Consider the following 23,519-nt stretch of genomic DNA (forward strand, 5'->3'; position numbering starts at 1 on the left):
TGGCTTCTAATAAATCTGTCCAAAAAGAAGTTTTAAAAATGAGGACTGTTTGAGTAGTCCTATATTCAGCAGTAAGAACATGCAACTTGCTTTGGAATGGGATCAAGCTATAGCTTCAAAAAGCCAACATTCTTTTTCAGCTCTAACCTCAAAATGACTTATGTGAATACATTTTCCAAATCAGATAGGCCAAGGCTATTAAAAAGCACAATGGCATCAATCCTGAGCCAACACTTTATCTTTCCTTCATATCATCCCTATGCAAATCTTTCAAGTCATTCCCATGTTCAAAAATCTTCAGTGGCTCCCTATGTCCACAAAATAAGGTTCAAACTCTTTTGCCTGGCATTCAAGGCCATCTATAATCTGGTAGTAAACTACTTTTCCAGGCTTATCTCATATTCTTCTACCTTACACAATTGACAGTCTCACCATGCTGACCTCTCTCTGTTGCTCAAGCATATCCCACATGTTCTTGCCTCCATGTCTTTGCTTAAACTATTCTTTATGCTTGAAATGCCTTCCCTTCTCTTGAATTCCTACCATCTTTTAAGGATGAACCCAAAGACCACCTCATCCAGGAAGCTTTCCCTGATTCCTTGTCAGCGATGACTATGCTCCTTAGATTTCACATAGTACTTTGTGCTTCTCTAAAGTGTTCACATAGTGTTGTGCATTAGTGCTGCGTTGAGTCTCATCTCCCTGCTCGACTGTGAGCATCTTGTCTTATCTCAACTTTGCATCCTTCCTAATGCCCATTGGACACTCAATGAATGACAGTAACAGCTAGCATTTATAAAGGGCTTTAAGGTTTGCAGAGAGCTTTATGCATGCCATCTCATCTGATCCTCACAAGAACCCTGCGAGGGAGATCATTATTATTCTCATTTTGCATGAAGAAATTGGGGGATCATACAGCTAGTAAATATCTAAGTGAGGATCTGAACTCAGGTCTTTCTGACTCCTGGTCCAGCACTCTAAGGGGCTACCCAGCTGCCACTTATTAAACTAATTTTAAAGCACCCTTTGCATGCACGTTCACACCATCAAGTGTAAGAGTCTAGCTGATGTGTTTTGTACTGTTAGGACACATTGGGGTCTAATAAGTATCATTTTGAAATCTCAGAGATCTTATACATCTTATGGCTTGGGGGAACAAGGCACAGAATCAGGAAGGCCAAACCCAGAGCATGTAGTGGTAGAGTAATAAGAGCTAGAACTAGAACCTAGGTCTCTTAGTCTAGCACTTTATTGTTACACCATGTTTACATCCCTTTATTTTCATGTAGTTCTATCACTGAGAAGGAAGACACAGTCTCTTTCCCTTCTGTCTTCCCTTTCACTCCTCTTAATAACAACACAAAAGCAAGGTTTTCTAATTTAAACCACTGTGATGGGGCCATTCTGGGAACAAACTGAGGTAGCTACTCCAAACCCACCATGTGTGTTTCTGGATGTTACATGTGTTAATGATATCTATACTCTGAATGCCTGTGTTACTTTGCCCAAGGGGTCACTGGGACAGTGTCCGGGTAGTTACCTGGGCTTCAGAGAGCATAGTTACTACAGGTGAAAGAAGCCAATTTCCACAGACCCCTGCCCTTTGTTACCTAGACACCACAGAGTAGGCCAGGGACAGACTGACAGCAGGAACTCTGAACTTCCTTGCCTTTGTAGGCTTAAGCCAAAGTCTTAATGTTATTTGAAGACAGTTTTTTGTCTGTGAATATTTATAACAGTGTGAAAAATCCGGGACAGCTGGTAATGCATTTTGAAGTGTGCTAACAACACTGTATCAAACAGCTTTCTATTGATCACATAATGCTTTTTGTGGCTAAGCATTTCATACGCGGGGCTTATACATTTTGAATAAGAACTTCAAGTACCTTTTGCTTCAAGCGGTTTTTCACCTCTTTTATTCCCAGTTTTGCATGATCTTTTGCCTGCATGAAAAATTAATTTAAGTTAAAAATCCTTTTCTGTTTCCAGCAGCGACTGCTTGATTTTGGTCCACCGTGAACCACCTTCTCTGATTACTAGGAACAGGGAAAGGGAAAAATGGGATGATCAGGTGAAAACATAATGGTTAGAAAAACAAATACGGAGCTCAAAGGTTAAGGGAAAAAAATCCTTTCAAGACAAGATTTTGTTTTCTATGGTTTGATGGCACAAAATACTTCCCCCTCCCCTTCAACTAATAATCCACCTCCCCCCCTCCCCTTCTACCAAAGCTCAGCTTCCTTTGCTCTAATTATTTCTCTCAGCTGCCCAGGGACAGCTTCCTGTAACAGGGGATCAACAGGATTCTACAGGACTGGAATGCCAGTGAAATTTCACCAGGTTAGGGCTGACAACCCCAGGCTGTCATTGGTGGCAGGCTGGAGCAGATACTCAACCACTGTCATCGGGTTGTTTTCCAGAAATTTATATCTGCAGAGATGCCTAGGTTTTTGCCTCCATGTCATTTTTTTTTTTAGCTTAGTATGGTTAAAATTGGCAGTCATGGCTCACATTAAAATTACCACAATTTTAGCCATTTACTAGGCACCAAAAGGATGAATGAAATTAAGTGCGTATCAAATACCTGGGCTAGAGAGAGCGACTGCCAGAGGAAATGTCTGAGCCTGATAAGAGACGTGAAGATCATGAATCTGGGTGAATCTCCTATTTCTATATGGCTGAGGGATACTACTCTGAAACAACACAGTTCCTATAGTGTTATAATAAGCTAGAAGGTGAAAAGGAATATAGTAGGCTAGATTCCACAATTAGTAGTCTTCAATACCTTGCAAAATAACTTCTTTATTTTGAAAAAATAAAATAAAAATTAGAGGTGGAAAAAGGTTTACTAGAATCTGGCTTTGACTGTGACCGTGTTTTTTTTTCTCTTTCCTCATAGGGGCTCTGGTATGAATTATAGGCAGATATTCCATATCTTCAATATTATTAATTGGTTGCATGGAAAACAAAGTCAGTGTCAGAGGGGCTGGTGAGTCCCAGAGAAATGATATTTTAAGCAGAACAGGAAGCAGGCTAATCCTCAGGAGAAATGTTTTGGCTAAAAGATCAAATGATACGGTAGGGTTCCATGTCCTTATGGTGGAGGTCTGGTCAAAATGTATTAATAATATTATTAAGTGATATTATTGAACAAACATTATTTGGGCTATACGTTATAATTCTCACATAAGTTTAGTTTTAAAATCTAAACCAAGGGGCCCCATTTTTTCAATTAACCTTTGAAAGATTATATCTTAAATCAACCATAATTATTTCCCCTTTAAAAAAAATAAACAAGCAAAAGAAAACCCCAAAAGCAACAGGTTGCTTATGAAAGAACAATGCTTCATATTTCCAAATGGTCTTAATTCTTCAGGAACTAGCATATCAGTTTTGAGAAATCTCTTTTGCAATTAAGGATCATGCATATTTAAATATTATCACTTGGAGAGTCCCCCAAAGTCAAAAGAAGATTGGTTTGGTTTCCAAGTCCCAAAGCAGTACTTACAAACTTATAGACAGTCTTCATAGCAGGGTTAGCCTTGGTTTTGACAGTATTCAAAATTGCTCCACTTCCTTTCTATAATGAAAAAAGCAATTAGCCATTTCTACTGCAGACACATCTAGCCAACACCAACACTGATCTCTTATCTTGAACCAAATGAAATCAAGTTACAAGCACATTTGATATAAGGCAAACACGTCTAAGTGGAAATTCACTTCAAGCATTACTCATAGGCTTGGTTAATAGGGACACTTGGTATTTTGGGGGAAACACTGATTTGCTTTAAACTCTAGGTTAGGAGGATCTCTGAGATTAGGGTTTTGGTTTGTTACTATCTACTTAAAGTCAGAGAATCATAGAGCTGGAAAGGACTTTAAAACATAGAATATTAGAATGTAAAAGTTGGAAGAGCCCTTCAAGTGTAGAATATTATAGTTAGAAAGAGTCTTGGAAAATAGAATGTAAGAACACAGAACATAAAAGGTAGAGGCAGAAATAACTTTAGTTATGAATTTCTTATGTTTAGAACACAGGTTCACAGAATTTTGGAACTAGAAGAGAACTAAGATATCATCTAGCCCAAACCCTTCATTTAACAGCTAAAGAAGGAAACGAAGACTTTGAGGAGGAAAATGACTTCCCCAAAGTCACGTAGCTAGTTAGTGGTGGAGCTGGGACTAGAACCCAAATCTCTAGGCACTAAATCTAGAACTCTTTCCAATATACCACACTTTCCTTGATATAAACAGAATTTCCTAAAGTTTTTTTGAGAGAATATCTTGTACCACTGGTCAGTAACTTCTCACGATACTCCTACGTACCTGGAAAAAGTCTAAAAGAAATAGAAGACAATACCCTACCTGCTAACACATAGCTGCAGCTGACAAGCCAGCTCCGGATTAGCTTGAGCTATATAGTCACACTGAAAATACACTACCCTTTGCTGTGTACCTGACTCTCCTGGCCCTGGTTATCTGCTCTGGGTTCTTTATATCACAGGAATGCAGCCTTTCTTACCATCTAAATGTTGAGAAAAAGGGAAGAAGGGATACATCATGAAATCTAACTATTATTTATGCAGAAATCCCCCAAAGTACACGGTGCGCACAATGGCAGGGGTATAATCACTCCACTGGAACTTTTATCATTTACCTTATACGCTTCTGAGAAAATAAATGGTAAAGAGCGCTTGACTTGGCATCACGAGACTTGAGTTTCATTCCCTGGTCATTCGGCCCGTGTTTCTTTTTTATAAAAGTGGTAATGCTTCTTGCCCTGTTTCTCTCGTGGGACTGTTGGTAGGACCACAGGACCACAGATTTCCTTAGGGGTCGGTCACTTGATCTAGTCCCTCCTCATTTTGCAGTGAGCTACCTGAAGGCCCGAGAAGGGAAGTGACTTGGCCGAGGTTACATAGTAACCAGTAAATAACATGGCCAGGATTAGGAACTAGATCTTCTCCTTTTGTATCCTAAGGCTTCTCCACTGGGGCACGTTGCCTTAAAAGGAGATAACAGTGATACACAGAAGACCTGGAGTCAGGAGAACTGAGTTCAAGTCCCAAGTCTAATGGCGGCTATATGACCCAGGGCAAATCCTATTCCTATGTCATGTGTAGGGGTTAATAATCCTCATGGCTTACAGGAAGGCACTCTGAAGCCACAAACATATAAGGAAGCTGTGTTTAAATAGGAGCTCTTATTATTCATAGATAAGACATGACAAAGGAACAATTCTACGGCAGATAAAGTAAACAAATCCTAAATGAAGGCAGGGCTGTTGTTCAACATTCCGAGGTTTAACTGAAAAATGCTTACACTGTTACAACTGTACCTAAAAGTATTATAATGGAACACAAATAAGATTGGAAAAGTTCCACCCACTCATGCGTTCCATCCTACTTTCCAAAACAGTTGGGTGGCCTGTTAAAATACTGTGTGAGCGTTAAAATCGCCTTCATCAATTAATCAACCAATAAGTACTTATGGAACATCTGCTTTGAGCCTAACATTGTGCTTAGATCAAAAAAAGAAATATAATATTGAATTGAAAATAAGAATGAAAATGTTTAGCCAGGGCTTTACAATTTACAAAGTAGTCAATAGTAGCAGTTAACATTTCTATAATACTTGATATGTGCCAAACACCGTGCTAAATGCTTTACAATTACTGTCTCATCTGAGCCTTCCAACAACTCTGGGAGGTAGGTAATATTATTATTCTCATTTTACAGATAGGGAAACTGAGGCAAAAAAAGAGCTTAAATGACTTGCCCAGGGTCATACCACTAGTTAAATATCAGGCTGAATTTGGACTCAGGTCTTGAGGACCAGCGCTCTATCCATTGTGCCGCCTAATTGCAATTATATTTGTGTCCACTGTCCTATCTGATGCTCATGACAATCCTTGTGAGAGAGGCCAAGCAGACAGCGTTGTTCTCATTTTATACATGAGGAAATTGAGGCCCAGAGAGGTAAAAGAGCCTTACCCAAGGTCGTGGAATCCCAGAACCTCGGGCTGTACAAAGGACAAAACTAGGAGGAATGGGCAGAAGCTACAGGGAGGCACTGTTCAAACAGTGAAGGGCCATCATCAGAGGTCTCTAAGCAGAGACAAGATGACTGCACCTCAGGAAGGCTGCAGAGGGGATTTAGGGAGGGACTCTTGAGATGGTCCAACCTTGTGCCTGATTTATGACTAACGACAGAAGAATCAGGACTCGAGCTCAGGTCTATTTTTCAAGTCTGGCGTGTCTTCTATTACCTATAGCTACCTCTCACTCTTCTCATAGTATTATTGTCAGTGTTATCCATAATAATTCCCATTTCTATAGTACTTAAAGATTTACAAAGTGCTTTCCCTTACATCAATCTTGTGAAGTCAGTAGTATAAGCAACTTTGCCAATTTTACAAATGAGTAAACTGAGGTACAGAGATGGAAAGTGACTTGGCCAAAGGTCATAGAGCTGGAGTATCAGAGTTGTGATTCAAACCCAGGTTGTCTTGTGTCCAGGTTTAGTGCTCTTTCTACTATCCCATGCTGCCTCTGATATATCATCTTCGAGTGGGCCATGTCTGTAGTGGAGAACTTGGACCACATACGGAAGAAAAGATGTACATATATAAGATCAAAAAAACCTTAGAGAGTATTTTGTTTAGCTCCCTTATTTTACAGATGAGAAAAATGTGGCCCAGTGCTTTTTACCAGTACTCATTTATCAAACAGTTATTAACATTTACCTATAATGTGCCAGATACCATGCTAGGTGCTGGGAACACAAATTTAAAAAAAAATCGCCTCTGCCCTCAAGGAGCTGACATTCTATTGGGGGAAATAGCAAGAACACAGAAATGTAACTAGAAAATATATACAAAGTAGATATACTACTCTGCCACTCTATTAAAAAAGGAAGACCACATAGCAAAAAAATGAATTTTTCTAGGATTTCCAAAACGTATCCCAAGATTACACAAGCAATGTTAAAGAATATATTATCTAGTAAAATAACAAACAATTGCCTGCAACAACATTAAGGAGATAGGCACTTGGAGTATTGAGGCCTCTATCTTTCCAGAAAGTGCCACTAATAAAAATTAATAAATTAATAAAACGATTTCACATGATAAACATAATTACACTGGGATCTGGCAACCGAGCACCCATAATTCTTCTCTGACATCACGTTCAACATGTTTGAGCTGGACTCTCTCTAACGGAAAGTTGAGAAATTATTTCTTCTTTCTCCCTACTGAGGGATGGCTTCAGAGAGTCCTATTCTTCTACTTGCCAACTGGCGTGAAAATGACCTGGCATTTTAAACAAAAGCAACTTCAGATTAAAGAGCCAGATGGTTGCATACTAACAATGTGCTTGTGGGTGGTAGTGGTGGTACAAACACTCACAAAGGGGGGTAATGAGAAAGGAGACATCAACTGGAATGGTCATTCACTTACCCTCACGGTAGAGAGCCACTGGTGATATAGTTTATCACTCCCTAGGGAAAGAGAATTAAAAGAAGATATCATTTAATTATCCTCTACAATCCTACCCAATTCCTCATTCTGGTATAGAGGTGACCTTGTGCTTATGAAGGCCATGCTTGAGGAGCACATGTTCTTATACAGTGAATGCCTGAGAAGTTTCAAATACTAGTCCAGGAGTGGACTGTGGATCTGTACCCAGAAAAAGAGCCTAAATTTGGAAAGGATCATAACCAGAAGGCTGGCCACCAGCAGATACATTTCTTTAGTCATCCACAACTTATTCACTGTCTACTGACATAAGGCAAGATTTGGGGGAACTGTGATGGGCAAGTGTAGAGGGAACACCCAACTGATTAAATTATGCAACTTTTGGATCAAGTCACTCTCAGGACTTTTCCATTTCCTTTTTCATACAAGGCCCTTAGAAAGGTCAAAATATGGTAAACTACGTGGAAATTCTGTATGTCCAAGACACACAGTGATGGGGAAGGTAGGGAGAAGACAGTGAGGCTGAACTTTCTCGACCATGGGATGGGTCAAAGAGGAAGTGGAGGTGTTGGGATAGTGAGTCTCCCTGAAAGTCTGGCAACTCGACAAGCAAAGCTAGAGTAGGAATTTGGAAAATTAGGTTCTAATCCTAGCTCTATCAACAGCTCATTGGGTATTAAGCAAGTTACTTCCCCTTTCTGGGCCCCAGTTTCCTCAGTGAAAAGGTTTGACTAGATGTTGTAATAGTTGTCTATGTTCTAAGGGCCCTTCTCGTTCCAACATTCTAGGTTCTGAGGTCTATTTCCGCTTTAACAGTCTATGCTTTAAGGTCCCTTTAGGCTCTGAAAGTCCCTGATTTTATGTCAGCTCAGGAAAAACAACTGAATATATTCAATAAAAATATATTACATAAAAGCAACTTTAATATAAGATAGAGGTACATTTCTGTACATCACTAGGGAATAGCAGCTCTTAAATCTGGAAGGGTTCTAAGAAGTCATCTAATCCAAACCCCTGTCTGATACATGAGCTCTTGCTACAATTAGAAAATGGAAAAGTGATAACTTAACCCTTTCAAGTCATTTCACATAAACTTGATTGCAATAATAAGCCATAAGGAAGGAAAACCAGGCTCCATCAAAGGGAGGAGGCCATGTTACACCTTGGAATGTAGGTCTCACAATTATACTACCTGACCATGACTGAGAGAAAAAGAAATACTTCGTACCAGCATACTCTCCCATATTTATCTCTTCTTCAAAGACATCACTGAAGCCTTCTCCAGAATTGAGAAGATCCAAGCGGCCATCAATAAACTATAAAAAGGAGACAAACAAAACAGCACCCACAGGAAACAGATGTAATATTCAGCTCTAAATATTACCTATCCTTTAATGACCATCACTGGTGCTACTCCTTCCATGAAACCTTTCCTGCTTTTTGCTATTTGTAGGCTCTCTCTCCCTTCTTGGATTTCTCATAGCACTCTGTATCTTTCTTATACATTTTTCTTTTTCATTATAGCTATCTGTATGTATGTCCTCATTTCCCTGGTAGAATGTGAATTCCTTGAATTTATCTACCATATATTATTTATCTTTGCACTCATAGAATCACAGAATCTGAGAACTGTTGGTCAGCAAATAAACATTTATTAAGCACCTAGTAAGTGCCAGGTATTGTGCTAAGTGCTGGGGATACAAAGAAGGGCAAAAGACAGTTCGTGTTCTCCAGGAGGTTCCAGTCTAATGGGAGAGATCACATGCAAATGACTATGTTCAAACAAGCCATATACAGAATTGGAAATAATCAACAGAAGAAAGAAACTAGTCTGACCCATACATGAAGGAATCCCTTTTGTAACATATTCAATATGTGGTGTTCCAGCTCCTGCTTGAAGATCTATAAGGAGGAGGTTTCACCACCTCTTGAGGCATCATTCCACCTGTGGGAAGCTTTAATTGTTGGGAAGTTTTCCTGACGCTGAACTTAAATTACCTTTTGTAGCCTCTGCCCACTGCTCCTGGCTTTATCCTCTTAGACCAAACAGAACAAGTTTGATCCTTTCTTCACATAACAATCTTTCAAATACTTGAACACAGCAATCATGGCCTCTCCATGTTTTCCTTTTCTTCAGGCTAACCATGACTAGTTCCTTCAATTGATCCCTATTTCATGGACTCAAGGCCCTTCAGTTTCCTGGCTGTCCTCCTCTGGAGAGCCTCCAGTTTATTAATGTTCATTCTAAATCAAGGTACTTAGAACTGAACCTGATCTTCCAGACAAGGAAGACAAAGGGGGCTGTGATTTCTCTGTTCCTGGAATCTCTGCCCAAGATGGCTTTCATTTTTTTGTCTGCTACATCACACCTGACTGACTCAAATGGAGCTTATTGTCCACTAGGACCTTTCCATTATTTTTAGATCAACTTTTGTCTGTCTATCCATGACCTCTCCCATCTTAAATCTGTGGAATTGATATTCTGTACCAAGTGCAAGAATTTGCATTTATCACCACATTTATATTATTAGATTCAGGCTAATAACCTAGCTCGCCAAGATCTTTCATTGTGTTAGCTATCCCTCCCAGTTTCATGTCATCTGCAAATATGATGAACATACCATCTACGCCATTATCCACTCACTGAAAAAAAAATGTCAAATAATACAGAGCCATGTACAGCTCCATCGCCCACTAGACCCTGCAATGATGACATTGAACCACTAATAACAACTCTTTGACTCTAGTTATCTGACCACTTCTAAATCCATTGGACTGCTTTATCATCTAATCAAGGCCAGAGGCCTTGAGGCCACATGTAGCCCTCTAGGTCCCCAAGTGCAGCCCTTTGACTGAATCTAAACTTCACAGAAAAAAATTACCTCAATAAAAGGACTTGTTCTGTAAAACTTGGACTCAAGTCAAAAGGCTGCACCCAAGGACCTAGAAGGCCACATGTGGCTTCAAGGCCACAGGTTACCCACCCCAGTCTAATCCATAGTCTCCCAGGGCCTTTTACAAAGTAGATGCTCAGTAAAGGCTTGTTGAACTGAACTGAATCACAGCATATTGGACCAAAGAAAATCCTTCTTCTGTGATTGGACAAGCCTTTTAAAGTGATTTAACGTCCAATAAGAACATATACATACAAATCTTGTGTGTGTGTGTGTGTGTGTGTGTGTGTGCATACACACACACATATATATGAGCACAGTATTTATGATGTGTAAAAACTTCTGAGACTTACATGTAAAGAACACTGAACTTGGAGTCAGAAAATCAAGGGTTGAAGTATTTTCACAAAGGCCCATTCAGTGTGTGACTTTGCCATGGGAATATGGGCCAAGTTACAGCCCATACGACTCTCTGAGTGAAGGTTTCTTAATACTGACGCTGGCTCTTCTACTTCACAGCTAAGGGATCTGGAACAAGTCACTTCCCTTTCTCTGACCATTGGCTTCCTTTTCTCTCAAATAAAGGGTTAAACTAGATGGTCACTAAAGGTATGTCTCTTCCAGCTTGAAATCCAATGATCCTTTTATTCTTATCTTATTGGGTTGTTCTAAGGAAACCATTTAAAAAGATTGTGAGGTGCTAAAGAAATGGGAGCTATAGTTACTGCTTATAAAAAATAAAGACATTATTAGAACAGATTAAATGATTGAACTTAGTATTTCATGTATTTTTTAAAGTCTAAAACAGGTGGAACTTGGAAGACTATAACTCCTTAAGTTTTCACTCCAGAAACATGCACACATTTGGGGATTGCTCCAGAGAGAAGACCTGAAGAACTGTGTGTACCTGTTTAAACAGTTGAAGTTGTATCGCATTCTGAAGGAATTGTCTCATGGCACTGGATCGATGGGACACAAAGGTTTCTTCAGAAAATGTTATTGGTTCCTCCTGGGAAGGGAAGGACAAAAAGGATGGGGGAGAGAGGGAGAGAAACGTTAAGACTCTCCTGAGTCATTATATGGCCAAACAGGAATGACATTCTACAGATACAAAGGACAATAAAAGTGTGATGGAACCTACATTCCAACCAGTTACAAGTCACAGATGACAGTAAGCTAAACACACACACACACACATATGTGTACATTTATATGTATATTTATTTTATATGCAGATACGTGTGTGTGTGTGTGTGTGTGTGTGTATTTCTAGCTGTACTTCCTAAAGATCATGATGCAGTAGAAAGATCCCCAGCCAAAGAGAGACTCAGATTCTAGTCCTGACTCTATCACAAACTTGCTATATGACTTTGGGCAAAGTACTTCTCTTCATGGGTTCTCAAATTATTCCTTTATACAATGAAGGAATTGGATTAGGTGTTCTATAAAGTGTCTTTGGCCCAGGACATTCTGCATGTTAACATCATCGCCATTTTGGACTCTCTGTGTTCTAAGGCTCCTATGAGTTGAGATGTTCTATGTGCTAAAATCCTCTGACATTCTATGTTCTGACACATTGCTGTCTATGTTTTCATGTGCTTTTCAGTTCTAACATTTTAAGTTCTCTGGTCCCTTCCTTCCATCTCCAATGTCTATGATTCTAATAGGATCCAAACTAAAATCCACCAGTCCTAGAACATTTTGTTAATCTTACTCCCCTCGCTGAGGAAGTTTGACTCTTCAAACTACTTTGAATAACTCAATAAAATGATACAACAAAATCCTCTGTTTTTGTACATTCAACACCTTAAATCTTCTTTGAACAGATTCAGAGGGTTAACCTACACAAACAAGTCTTTAATTTCAGTGGTGTGTTCTCAGTTCAGAAAGATTAGACTTTTATATCTTGAAAAGAATGAAATCTCCCCCCTTTCCCAGGCTTGTTGGCAAAAGACAGATTGTTTTGAAGCTCTACTTTCATCTTGTTTTAATGAGTTATGTTAATGTTGAAGTCTGCTGTGTAGCTGCCATCAGGCCACATATTTCCTCCATGCTTAAATCTATACAGCCTGAATTCGGCAAGGAGAGACATTTATTAAATAAGAAAAACAGCAGTGACAAAGAGCCAGAAGATTTGGCTTGTGTAAAATTAATTTTCAGTTCTTTTAATGCACCCACCAAAATGTTCAAAGCCTTTTGGCTGGAGAGAGCTTCCGTGTTCAGCAGCTGTGGGAGGCGTGCCAGTCAGCAGGGACTGACTGAAGCACAGCTGGGATTCACGGGCCTGTTTGGGTTTCAGTTCCTGAACCATCCCTGGTCTATGGATCTGAACTAGAGTGAGCAGCTTTGGCTTCAGAATTCTGGCACAACAGGTGAACAGTTCAGGTAGTGTTTTTCTAGGAGACAGGCAGGGGCAAGTGATTCAAAGAATCATAGACTCAGAGTACTAGGGCTGGAAGGGACTTAAGAACAAAGAAAGTTAGATGATTTTAGAAATCATCTACTCTGGTCCATCCATCTTTTGGGAGAAGGAAACTGAGGCCCAGAGAATTAAATTCAATCATTCAACATACATACACTTATTAATTTGGTATGAACAAGGGACTGTATTAGATGCTGGAGACGCAATGACAACGGAATTGTCTTTGCCCTCACAGAAATTAAACAAACATTGAGTTTTGCTGAGTAGATACAGCATGTAGGCAGAAAACTAAATATAAGCTGAGGAAAAACAGAACACTACCAATGAGGTGGATCAGGAAAGGCTTTTTGGAGGAGTTAATTCTTGGAAAAGGCTCAGGATGCAGAGAGGCAGGGAGGAGGAGGACATGAATCCCAGGTAAAGGGGCAGCCTTGAAATGACTTTAGATTTTAAATTGCACTGAGATTTAATAGAAGAGACAAGCCTAGAAAAGTGCTTTGCAAACCATAAAAACCTCTACATAAATATGAGTAATTATTTTTATTCTATAGGGAAAAAGTGGCCATCACCAGGCTTTATACCAATGTAGTTACTGCTTTTATCATACTGAGATGATTAAGTCTGTGATGGGGACACGCTAATGAGAAAGGATGAAAACGTGTTTCCTCCATGAGGTGCTGCAGTGATGAGCAGCACTAATGGAATAGATTTCAGAGAATTTGGTGGGGGGTGTTACGTTGGAGAGACGCTGTTGTTCAGTTCTCTTTGTTGGAGAGCTTTTCTCAAGTCAGACTCATCCTTCCCTTATTGACTGTGATGGGGGCGCACCTCGGCTTTTAAAAGAAAACTGATAAAATATATAATCCGAGTCCAAGTAATCACTAATTGTTCAGATAAGTTAACAGTGTGTATGGGGGAAAAAGCATCCTGGTACGAGAAAACATGACTATATAAACATGCTGAAAACAACAATCACTATATCAGAGCTATAACAGCACATCTCTCTACGTCAATAACGGTACTTCTACTATACTTTATGGTTAAAAAGCACTCTATTGCAATTGTTCACAGCTGCCCGGATGGCAGGCAGCGCGGTACTTTACAAAGAGCTTTGGACTCACAGGACCTACATTCGAGTCCTGTTTCTGACTCACTGCTTATGTGACTTGGGCAAATTACTTAACCTCCCCTGGGTCTCGGTTTCTTCATGCAAAATGAGAAGATTGGATTAAATGGCTTCGGGGTCCCTTTTCGCTCTAGCTCTAGCCCATTTTTTCCATTTCCTAGATTATGAAACTGAGGCCAAAGGAAGGGAAGTAAGTAACTTGCCCAGGGTCAGTTAGTCTGTGGCTGAGGCAGAACTCAAACCCAAGTTCTTATGACTCCAATGCTAGCTGTCTTTCCACTATTCTACACCAGCAACAATCACGTTGAAGGTGGGGACAATATTGTTTTCCATCTTTGTGTTGCCAGTGCCAGCATGTAGCAGACATTTAATAAAATTCTTTTGAATTAAACAGAATGTGTGCTCTTTCCTCAGCCCATACCAGGAAGGTCTGCTCTATAGTGGTTCAACGAATGAATGAATTCCCTGGGACCCAGTGGCAGCGGAGGGAAGAATGATGGGCATGAATAAGCTGTAACATATTAGGATCACCGACTTACAGATCTAGAGGTGGAACAGACTTCAGAATCTATTTAGCCCAACCCTCTCATGGTAGAGATGAAGAACTTAAGGCCCAGAGTGGTTAAGCGACTTTTTTAACCTTACCCAACTGGCAATAATAACTGTTTATATAATGTTTACTATGTGCTAGCTGCTGTGCTAAGTGTTTTACAATTATTATCTTATGTGATTCTCACAACAACCCTGAGAGGCAGGTGCTATTATTATCCCCACTTTACATATGAGGAAACTGAGGTAAACAGAGTTCAAATGACCTGCCCAGGGTCACACAGTAAGCGTTTGAGGTTGGATGTGAAGTCAAGTCTTCCTGACTTGAGGCCTGGTGCTCTATCCACTATGCCACTTTCTAACTCAGAACCTCTGACTCAATAGTCAGTATTCCTTCCAATGTATGCTCCCTCCTTTTATCTAGGAGTTGCTTGTATGGCATGGAATGAGAGATAGTACAAGGGAATATAGGCAGGAAAAATGAGATGAGTCAACCCAATAGCAAAGATGATATTAAGTCATGAAATTGGGGTGATTGGATCCACTACAAATTTACATTATATGTAATTCATATAATTATATATAATATAGCAAAAATTATATAATCTCAACTGGATGCTCACTGTAGCAAGGCAATTTTTTATATCTTCCTGGTTGATTCACTTTCCCACTCATGACAGTGGCTTTTCTAAACCTTTTCATTTTTCCTCAAACATCTTAAAGCTCCCCCACCCACTCAGCTGAGAACCTTGCCTAATATTTCACTGAAAAAAAATTGAGCCCATTTGCCAAGGACTCCCTCTTCTCCCCACCCTCTCATCTCACATCAGATGCCTTCTGCCACTATCTCCTCCTTCACCCATCCCTACATGAGGAGGTGGACCTTCTCCTTGCCAAAGCACACCACTTGACATGCACAAACGATCACATTCCATCCTATCTTCCATATATTCATCCTCTCTATCATCCCATATCCCTCCTCCCTTTTGTGGCTATACTCCTTAAGAAGTGCTGTCTACAGCTGATGCCACCTCTTCCTTACCTCTCACTCTCTTCAATCTGATTTCTAATGAGATTCAACTAAAACTACTCTCTCCAAAATTATTAATGACATCTTAATTGCCAAGTCTAATGGCATTTTCTCAGTCCTCATCCTTCGGGACCTCTCTGCAGCCTCTGACACTGAAGATCACCCTTTTCCTCTTGATACATTCTTCTCTCCAGGTTTTGGTGACACCACTCAATTCTGGTTCTCCTCCTACCTATCTTGCTATTGCTTATAAGTCTCCTTTGCTGGACTGCCAACCAGGTTGTGCCCATTAACTGTGGGGTACCCGAGGACTATGTCTCTTTTCCTTTTATTATTTCACTTGTTGATTTCATTAGCTCCCATGGTTTCATCTATCATTTTTATGCTGATGATTTTCAGATCTACTTATCCAGTACTAGTCTTTGGCCTCATATCTCTAACTGCCTACGAGGCATCTCAAACTGGATGTCCCATATCTATCTTAAAATCAACATGCTCAAAAAAAGAACCCACTTTCTTTACCTTCGAATCCTCCCCTCCCCCTTACTTCCCTATTATTGCTGAAGGCACCACCATTCTACCAGTCACCCAGGCTCAAAAACTGGGTGCTAGCCTTGATTCCTCCCTCTCTTGTCCGCCATATTCAATCTGTTGCCAAGTCCAGTTCATTCTACCTCTGCAACATCTTTTGCATATATCCCCTTCTCTTCTCTGACCCTGCCACCACCCTGAATCAGACCCTTATCTCCTCATCTTCTCACACCTGGACTACTCCAACATCCTGCTACCTGGTTTCCCAACCTCAAGTGCCTCTCCACTCTAGTCACACCTCCACTTAGCTATCCAAATGGTTTTTCTAAAGTGAAGACTGACTGGCCATCCCCTTATTTAGTGAAACCCCAGTGGCTCCCTATTACCTCCAAGATCAAATATAAAATATTCCTGTTTGGATTTTACAGCCCTTCATTTCCTCTGCTCCCCTCTTCTAGTCTTCTTAGACTCATCTCCATGTACTCTTCAGTCCTGTGACACCAGCCTCCAAGTGCCTAGTACAGTTCCAGGAATATAGCAAGTGCTTAATAAATGTTTGTTGATTGATTGTTAAGAAGCTAAAATAAAAAGAAATGTCAAAGCATTTTGACATTCAGTAGCTGTGTGTAGGATGGACTAGTGAGAGGAGGGCCTGGATACAGGAGGCTCCTAGAGTCCAGGTAAGAGCTGATGAAGACCTGAACTAGGACGGTAGCCATGTGAGTGGAGAGAAGGGGACAGACATAAGAGAAGTGCAGAGGTAGAATGGGCAAGATTTGACAACTGATTGGATATAGGGAGTAAGGAAGACTGAATAATAAAGGAGGCCTTTGAGGTTATGAACTGGAAGGGTGGTAGTTTGATAGAAATAGTGAAGTTGAAAAGAGGGATAAGTTTTTGGAGGAAAGATGATGAATGCCATTTTGGAGATAATGGGTTTAAGATACCTGTGAGACATCCAGGTGGAGATGTTTAGTAAGTAGGTAGCCAGGATTGGGGGATTTGAATTCAGGAGAGAAAATAAGGCCAGATATAGAGTTGGGAGTGCTCTAGAGTATTCACTGAGATGATAAGTAAACCTGTAGGAACTGAGATCACAAAGACAGTGAGGAATAAGAGAGAAGAGGTCCTGGGACAGTCTTGGGCCACAGGAAATCATTAGAAGGTGAAGAAATGGAGGAGATTCCTTTTTTTAAAAAAAGTTTAACTGTGAAAGAGAGAAGAGCTATAGCATAAGGGAATGACAGGTTCAAGAGAGGACTTTTTTAAGAATAGGGAAGATATGAACATGTTTATAAGCAACAGGGAATGGGTGAATGGATATAAAGAAACTGAAGCTAGAAAAAGAGAAGGGTTGAGCAAATAGGCAAGCTTCCCATTTCCCCTTGGGGAGGGGATGAATTAAGTATATAAGTAAAAGTATTGGCTTTGGCAAGGAGAAGGGTGAGAGGCCTGGTGTCTTGGGTCCTCAATGGTAATGGAGGGGTGAGGCACAGATAGTCACCTTCTATCATCAGCAAGGGTACCTATACCCTAGGCCTCAACTTTGACGCTGAATTGATAATCATTCCCTGAGTGAAAAAGGAGTGTGTGTGTGTGTGTGTGTGTGCATGTGCATGTGCATGTGAGTGTATGTGCATGTGTATGCCCCCTTGTGTGTATGTGCTTCTGTGTGGGAGGGTTGGGGCAGGTTGGAGTGTCACTGGGTCAGTGAGAGCAGCCAGCCAGCCAGATGTCACAAGGTTAGGATGGCTGGCTGGATAGTGAGAAGCTTAGTGTTTCACAGCTCTTGTTGGTAATGGTAGCATAGCAAGAGAGATTGTTAGGCATTGAGAAGTGAGAGGTGAAGAAATGGAGGCATGAGTATAGATGATAATTTCTAAGAGTCTGGATGTGAAAAGAAGAAAAGATGTAAGACGAGAGCTTGAGGTCATGATGGGGATGACTTTTTTGTTAATGGTTGGGGGAGACCTCCTACGCAAGTTTCTAGGCAGTGGGAAAGAAGCCGCTGGGGAAGGAGTCGGGAAAAGAAGAGAATGAAGTACCAAAGTGGCTCTACTGTACTTTAATTTCTTTATACCAGTTGCATATTGCCATTTTATTAGTGGATTTCTATGTTTTCATTTTGGCAGTTAATGTTAATACTACAATTTGTCAGTTCCCATCTGAAACATATATAAGCAATTGGTGTCTCAAACTCTGAGTTAAATAAATGATTTAAGAGAAGTAGTTGTGGTATAGCTAAAAGAATAGGCACTTTGTGACCCTGGGCAAAGCACAACTGCTTTAAGCTGAAATTTCATCATCTATAAAATGGCATAATAATACTTGCACTATATGCACCACAAGGGTATTGTGAGATTTAAATGAGTGGATATATTTTAAACAAAATGATTTATATAAAGTACTTTGTAAAACATAAAGTGTTCTATACATGTAAGTCAATAAAAATCATAACCTGAACTCCATCAGTAAATGAAAAAGAAATAACAAAACAGACAAATTTGCCCATAGTTGCCCAGATATAACATAGATCTATAAAAACTTTAAAAAGTTTTTAATAGATGTTACCAGAGCAAATATTTATAATCTCAAAACCATATGGAATGAAGAGATTTCAAAATTTAGAGAATTAACAGAAGAAACCAGGGTTCTGTGGGAACAGGATGAGGTGCATATCAGCCCTGTCATCCTGCCTGCTACTGGAGTTGCTCTGGGGATGCTTTCAGTGAGTCTACAGAAGATAAGCTCACATCCCAGTATATTTATTAAATTAAAAAAGCAGACATTTTATCTACCTGTACTGTAAGAGCCTACAGAACTTTAAATGTAAAAGAATAATAGCAGGACGGTGACCTGTTCCAGGACTGTTTCTATCACACTAGGCTGAGAATGAGATGATAATAGCAGCAAATATAACTAACACCGCTAAAGGCCACAGCTAGTCCTTGATGATATATATTCTAATTTGCATTCAATTTGATACAAATGGTAGATTTTTCATTGGAAAGTCTCAAAGAGTCCTCCAAAAATGATTCTCTTTACTAGGGGAACAGCTATCTGTTTTGCTTGAAAAAAAAAGTCCGACAATTATAGCAACATAGGATGGGGGTTGATTTCATTCATTCTATGCCTTTTGATTATTACCATTAATATTCTTCCTACTTTTCCTTTGGTAGAGATGGTTTAGTCATTTGCAGGTGAAATCTTTTGCTTGTATGCATGAGACAATCCAACTTTATTGTGTCATCTCTGCCCCCATGTGTCTCCTAGCTCATCGGATATTCTTACACTAATCAGTATTTCCTGACTTTCCCTTACTTGTCTTTGTTAACTCAGAGGGAAGAAAGCAAGGATATCTTTGCTCTCACAGGGTAAGCTCACATGGCGGGCAGCACTCTTGTGATTTGAATGTCTTTACTGTAATATAGCAGGAATGCGTGTGGGAAACTGTAAATATAAGGGCGATAGGAGCAGAATGGGTAAATACTGTACCAAGGCAATTTTCACCAGGGCCCGTTCTACTCTTCTGGTTGCATCCAAATCATTTGACTAGCGCTTGTTAGGCACATCTATTTGTCAAAACTTGAGGCATCCTAACAATGAACTCGCCTCACTTTCAGGAGATTGATTCTTCATTAAAGCCTCGTTAAGGTGAGGGGGGCCCAGGCTGGAAGCAACTCTCGTCCATTCCTGAGTCGAATCTTGATTGCCTAATAAAACTGCAACTTCGGTTCCTTGCCAAGGTACACAAGAGCTGTGCCTTTCCTATACTAGTTGGACAAAAGAGGTTTGAGAATGAGCCATCTTATGTCCCAACTACACCTCACTGATTACCCATCATTAGTGTTGCTCAATACTTGTGGTTGTGTCGTTTATCACTCCAAGTATAAACTGAACAAGTCAATTATCTCTTATGCAGCGACCCCCAATTCCAAATGTTCTTTATTGTACCCTGTTGGCTTCCCAGACCCTTATTCTTTCTGTGAAAAGCCAGGAGGGTATGTTTGGTGTAGTAGAAAGAACCCTAAATTTGGAGAAGCTCTAATTCTGGCTCTGCCACTAATTAGCTGTAAAACCTAGGGCAAGTCACTTTCCTTCTGTTCACTATTCTATAATAGGAACTAGGGTGTTGGATTAGATTATCTCCAAGGTCCCTTCCAGCTCAGGCATTCTATGGTTGATACTCTAACATTCTGTGTTCTAAGGTCCTTTTCAGCTCTAATAGGCTATGAAACTTTCTTTGTCATTACTCTGGCAGTATCTGAAGGGTCTGGGTCAGCAAGATTTTCTTGCTTGGTATACTGTAAGGCTTTTAGTAGAGCATTCTACATGTCAAAATATTGGTACTGGTGGCTGCCATCTTTGGGGTTTCTAAAATTAGGAGACGGCTTCTTAGAATTTGAGGCAGTGGGATGTTGGGTGATCATGGAAAAGCCACTGTGGCACTCTGGGTCTCAGTTTCCACCTTTGTAAAATGAAGGAATTGGACTAGATGATATACAAGGTCTTTTCTAACAATCTGAGAGGTCCAGGTTCTGAGAATCCTGGCTCTGATGTTTAATAAATGTAAGTTCTCCTTGTACTGAGACAGCAAAGTACTATATAAAGAGAATTGGACTTAAAGAGTCAAAACATTGCAGTCTGAACCTTGGCTCTGTCGTGTACTAGCTGTGTGATTATGGGTAGGTCAATTCTCTTCTTTAAGCCTCTGAAAATGGGAATAATAATACCTGGATTACTTACCTTAAAGGTTGTTGTGGGGAAAAGGATTTGTAAATTTTAAAGAGCTATAGAAATATCAGTTATTAATACTTACAAGACAACTATTTTCTTTATTCTTGAACTCAAATTATTCATTCTTTATTTCTTTGCCTAATTCCACTGTGTGAGATTTCAGATCACTAGGGAAAAATCAAGAAAAGTTTGGAGGCTCTGTGGATCACAGAGTGATAAAAGTGAGGGGTTTTTTGGCACCTACTGATTTGGGCTGAGGCCTCTAAGATAGGTCTGTCTGTTGTACAGAAACAAGAATATGCCCACTGTCTTGTGGGGGAGATAGGTTAATAAGAATTGATCTCTGCCTTTAAGAAGTTTCTAGTCTAACAGTAGGTTATGACACCTATACAGAAAAACAACTATATTATAAAACAGGACATGATGAGAAACATACAAAGTGCTATGTGAGGTACAAGTAAAAAAAGTACATGGATTCTTAGATTGTCAGAACTAGATGGGTCATCAAGACATAGAATATTTGCTCTGGAAGGGGTCTTTATTATAGATTGTTAGAGCTAAAAAGGATAATTAATGTGGGGCCTATGAACCTCTAAGGGGTCCATAGGAAAGATTTCAGGGGTTCTGTGAACTTGGATGGGAAAAATTACATCTTTATTTCAACATAATTGGGTTACTTTGTAATCCTATAGCTATATTATAATTGGTTTTCCTTTGTAATCCTAGATATTCTATTTTATCCATTTAAGAGCATAACTTTGAGAGGTGTTCATTAGATTGCCAAAGGGGCCCATGATGCGAAAAAAAAATTAAGAACCCCTGATCTTGTTCAATAAATTAATTTTACAGATGGAGAAACTGAGGGCCAGAAAGGCAAAAGGCCTTGCCATAATTTACATAACAAGCTAGTGGCAGAGCTAGGACCAGATCCTCTGGTCCCTAGTCTAATTTGCTTCCCACCTGAATGCATAATCAGTTAAATCTCATTGAAATTTATGTGCATAGATATCTCAAACTCAAAATCTCCCCATCCATGTTAAATTCAGGTTTTCTTAGATGCAGAAATGTTTCAGAATCCTCTCTTGCACCAGTTACTACAATTCATGATTTTAATGAATTAAGTCTTATATTTAAGATCCACAGAGAGTAAGTTAAGAAGTTGTAAAAGAATCTGACCTAAGCTTCTAGTTTTATTCTAATGGACCCTGCTGTGAACAAACCCATTTGTCCCTGAAAATCTCTCAAACCTTTGGAATTTTCAACTTTACCTATAAAGTCCCTATTCATTATCTATGGAGTTTTCAATTGATTTAGTGAGTCAGGGAGATAATCCTGGAGTACAACTTGTCTTTTGGTAACTAAGTCCTTGATGGGGTTAAGCAGTTGAGTTTAACTCTCCTTCAGGTCAGAGATAAAAAAAAAAAAAACCAACTCTGCTAATATGATCTAAGCTTCAATCCTCACGTCTGGCTCTGCTGATTAATGTTCTTATCATCTAGGAGTATCTGAACCCAGATCATCTCCTAAGAAGACAAAAGGTTTAATCAGCCTCATAATGGAACTAAATCTAAACTGTCAAGGAAGAAAAGCATTGATGAGACACCTTGCATTTCCACTGCAGATAGAAGAACAGCAGCAAGCAGCTCAACTATATGGAGGACGATGGGGAAAGTAGATGTAAACAATTTGGTCTCAGATATGTAGAGGAGAAGAGGTTTCATAATGAATTTCTTGCTGATGAAAAAACATTTTTCTTAGAGGACCTAGGTACTTGGTGATATCTTTGAAAGATAACTCTATCCTTTAAAAGATGGCAAGGGATTTGGAGTTGGAGTTGGAAGGGGACCTTAGAAATCATTTAGTCCAATTTCTTCACTTTATCATTGAAGAAACTGAGACCCAGAGAGAGGGAGTGATTTGCTCAAAGTCACACAGGTGATAAATGGCAGAGACAGAATTCTCTAGCAAATATATACACCAAATGGTCACTAGTCTGTATAGCATAGTGAGTGGAAAGAATGCTGGCCTGGAAGTCAGGAGGCCTGGGTCCTAGTCCCATCTCTGCCCCTAACCAGCTATGTGCCTTTGGGCAAGCTGCTTAGCCTCTCTGGGCCTCGGTTTCCTCATCTATAAAATGATGGGGTTAAACAAAAAGTCCCTTTAAACGCTGATAGTGTATATTCTAAGGTAGCCCCATAATTCTACATTCTATGGTCCTTTCCCATATCTATACTAAGATCCTAACTGCATCATTTAGAACTTGTTTCTATGGACCTATGTCCTGTAAAGCTGTTTTGCCTAACACCATGTTTTTGTTAAACTGATTAACAGCATTAGGTTAGACTTTCCTGTATTACTCCTTGAATATTTTTCTACTATATTCCCTATACCCATGCTCTGTAATGTTTGCCAGTTTTGATGGTGAAGACATCTGATTCGATGGGTTGTCACCTTGTTTAAGTTAACCACAAACCCCAAATGATAGGGTCTCCCCAAAGGTAAGGCTGTCTGTCTCTTCCTCTCCTAGGGCTGTATCTCGCCTCAGGCCTAGCCTCAAATAAAAATTTGCTTCTAACCACACTTGATCTTATTGGTCCCTCAGCTGTCTTCCACCGCCTGGAAATGCTGGTGCCCAAATTCTGAGAATTAACGGAAACAGTACTGGTGTGTGTATATATATATATTTCCTCTGAGCAGCTTCAAGCCATCTACGTACAAGTTTCCACTACATGGAACTATGTAGTTTTGCTGGG

The 23,519-nt window shown here is 39.8% G+C and overlaps 1 protein-coding gene across 4 annotated transcripts in view; it reads right to left on the bottom strand.

Annotated features, from left to right (window-relative positions):
* The window catches only part of DENND1A (DENN domain containing 1A), a 697,281-nt gene that overhangs the window by 96,120 nt on the left and 577,642 nt on the right, over positions 1 to 23,519 (bottom strand). For all 4 annotated transcript variants that reach the window (XM_036750170.1, XM_036750168.1, XM_036750169.1 and 1 more), the window contains exons 14-18: positions 11,279 to 11,380; positions 8,706 to 8,793; positions 7,460 to 7,500; positions 3,509 to 3,580; positions 1,887 to 1,943 (exon numbers count right to left, since the gene is read on the bottom strand). In XM_036750170.1, the coding sequence (XP_036606065.1) occupies positions 1,887 to 1,943; positions 3,509 to 3,580; positions 7,460 to 7,500; positions 8,706 to 8,793; positions 11,279 to 11,380 (360 nt within the window). The remainder of the gene's footprint in view (positions 1 to 1,886; positions 1,944 to 3,508; positions 3,581 to 7,459; positions 7,501 to 8,705; positions 8,794 to 11,278; positions 11,381 to 23,519) is intronic.

The sequence above is a fragment of the Trichosurus vulpecula genome, chromosome 3 (assembly GCF_011100635.1).
Source record: "Trichosurus vulpecula isolate mTriVul1 chromosome 3, mTriVul1.pri, whole genome shotgun sequence".
Lineage (NCBI taxonomy): Eukaryota > Metazoa > Chordata > Mammalia > Diprotodontia > Phalangeridae > Trichosurus > Trichosurus vulpecula.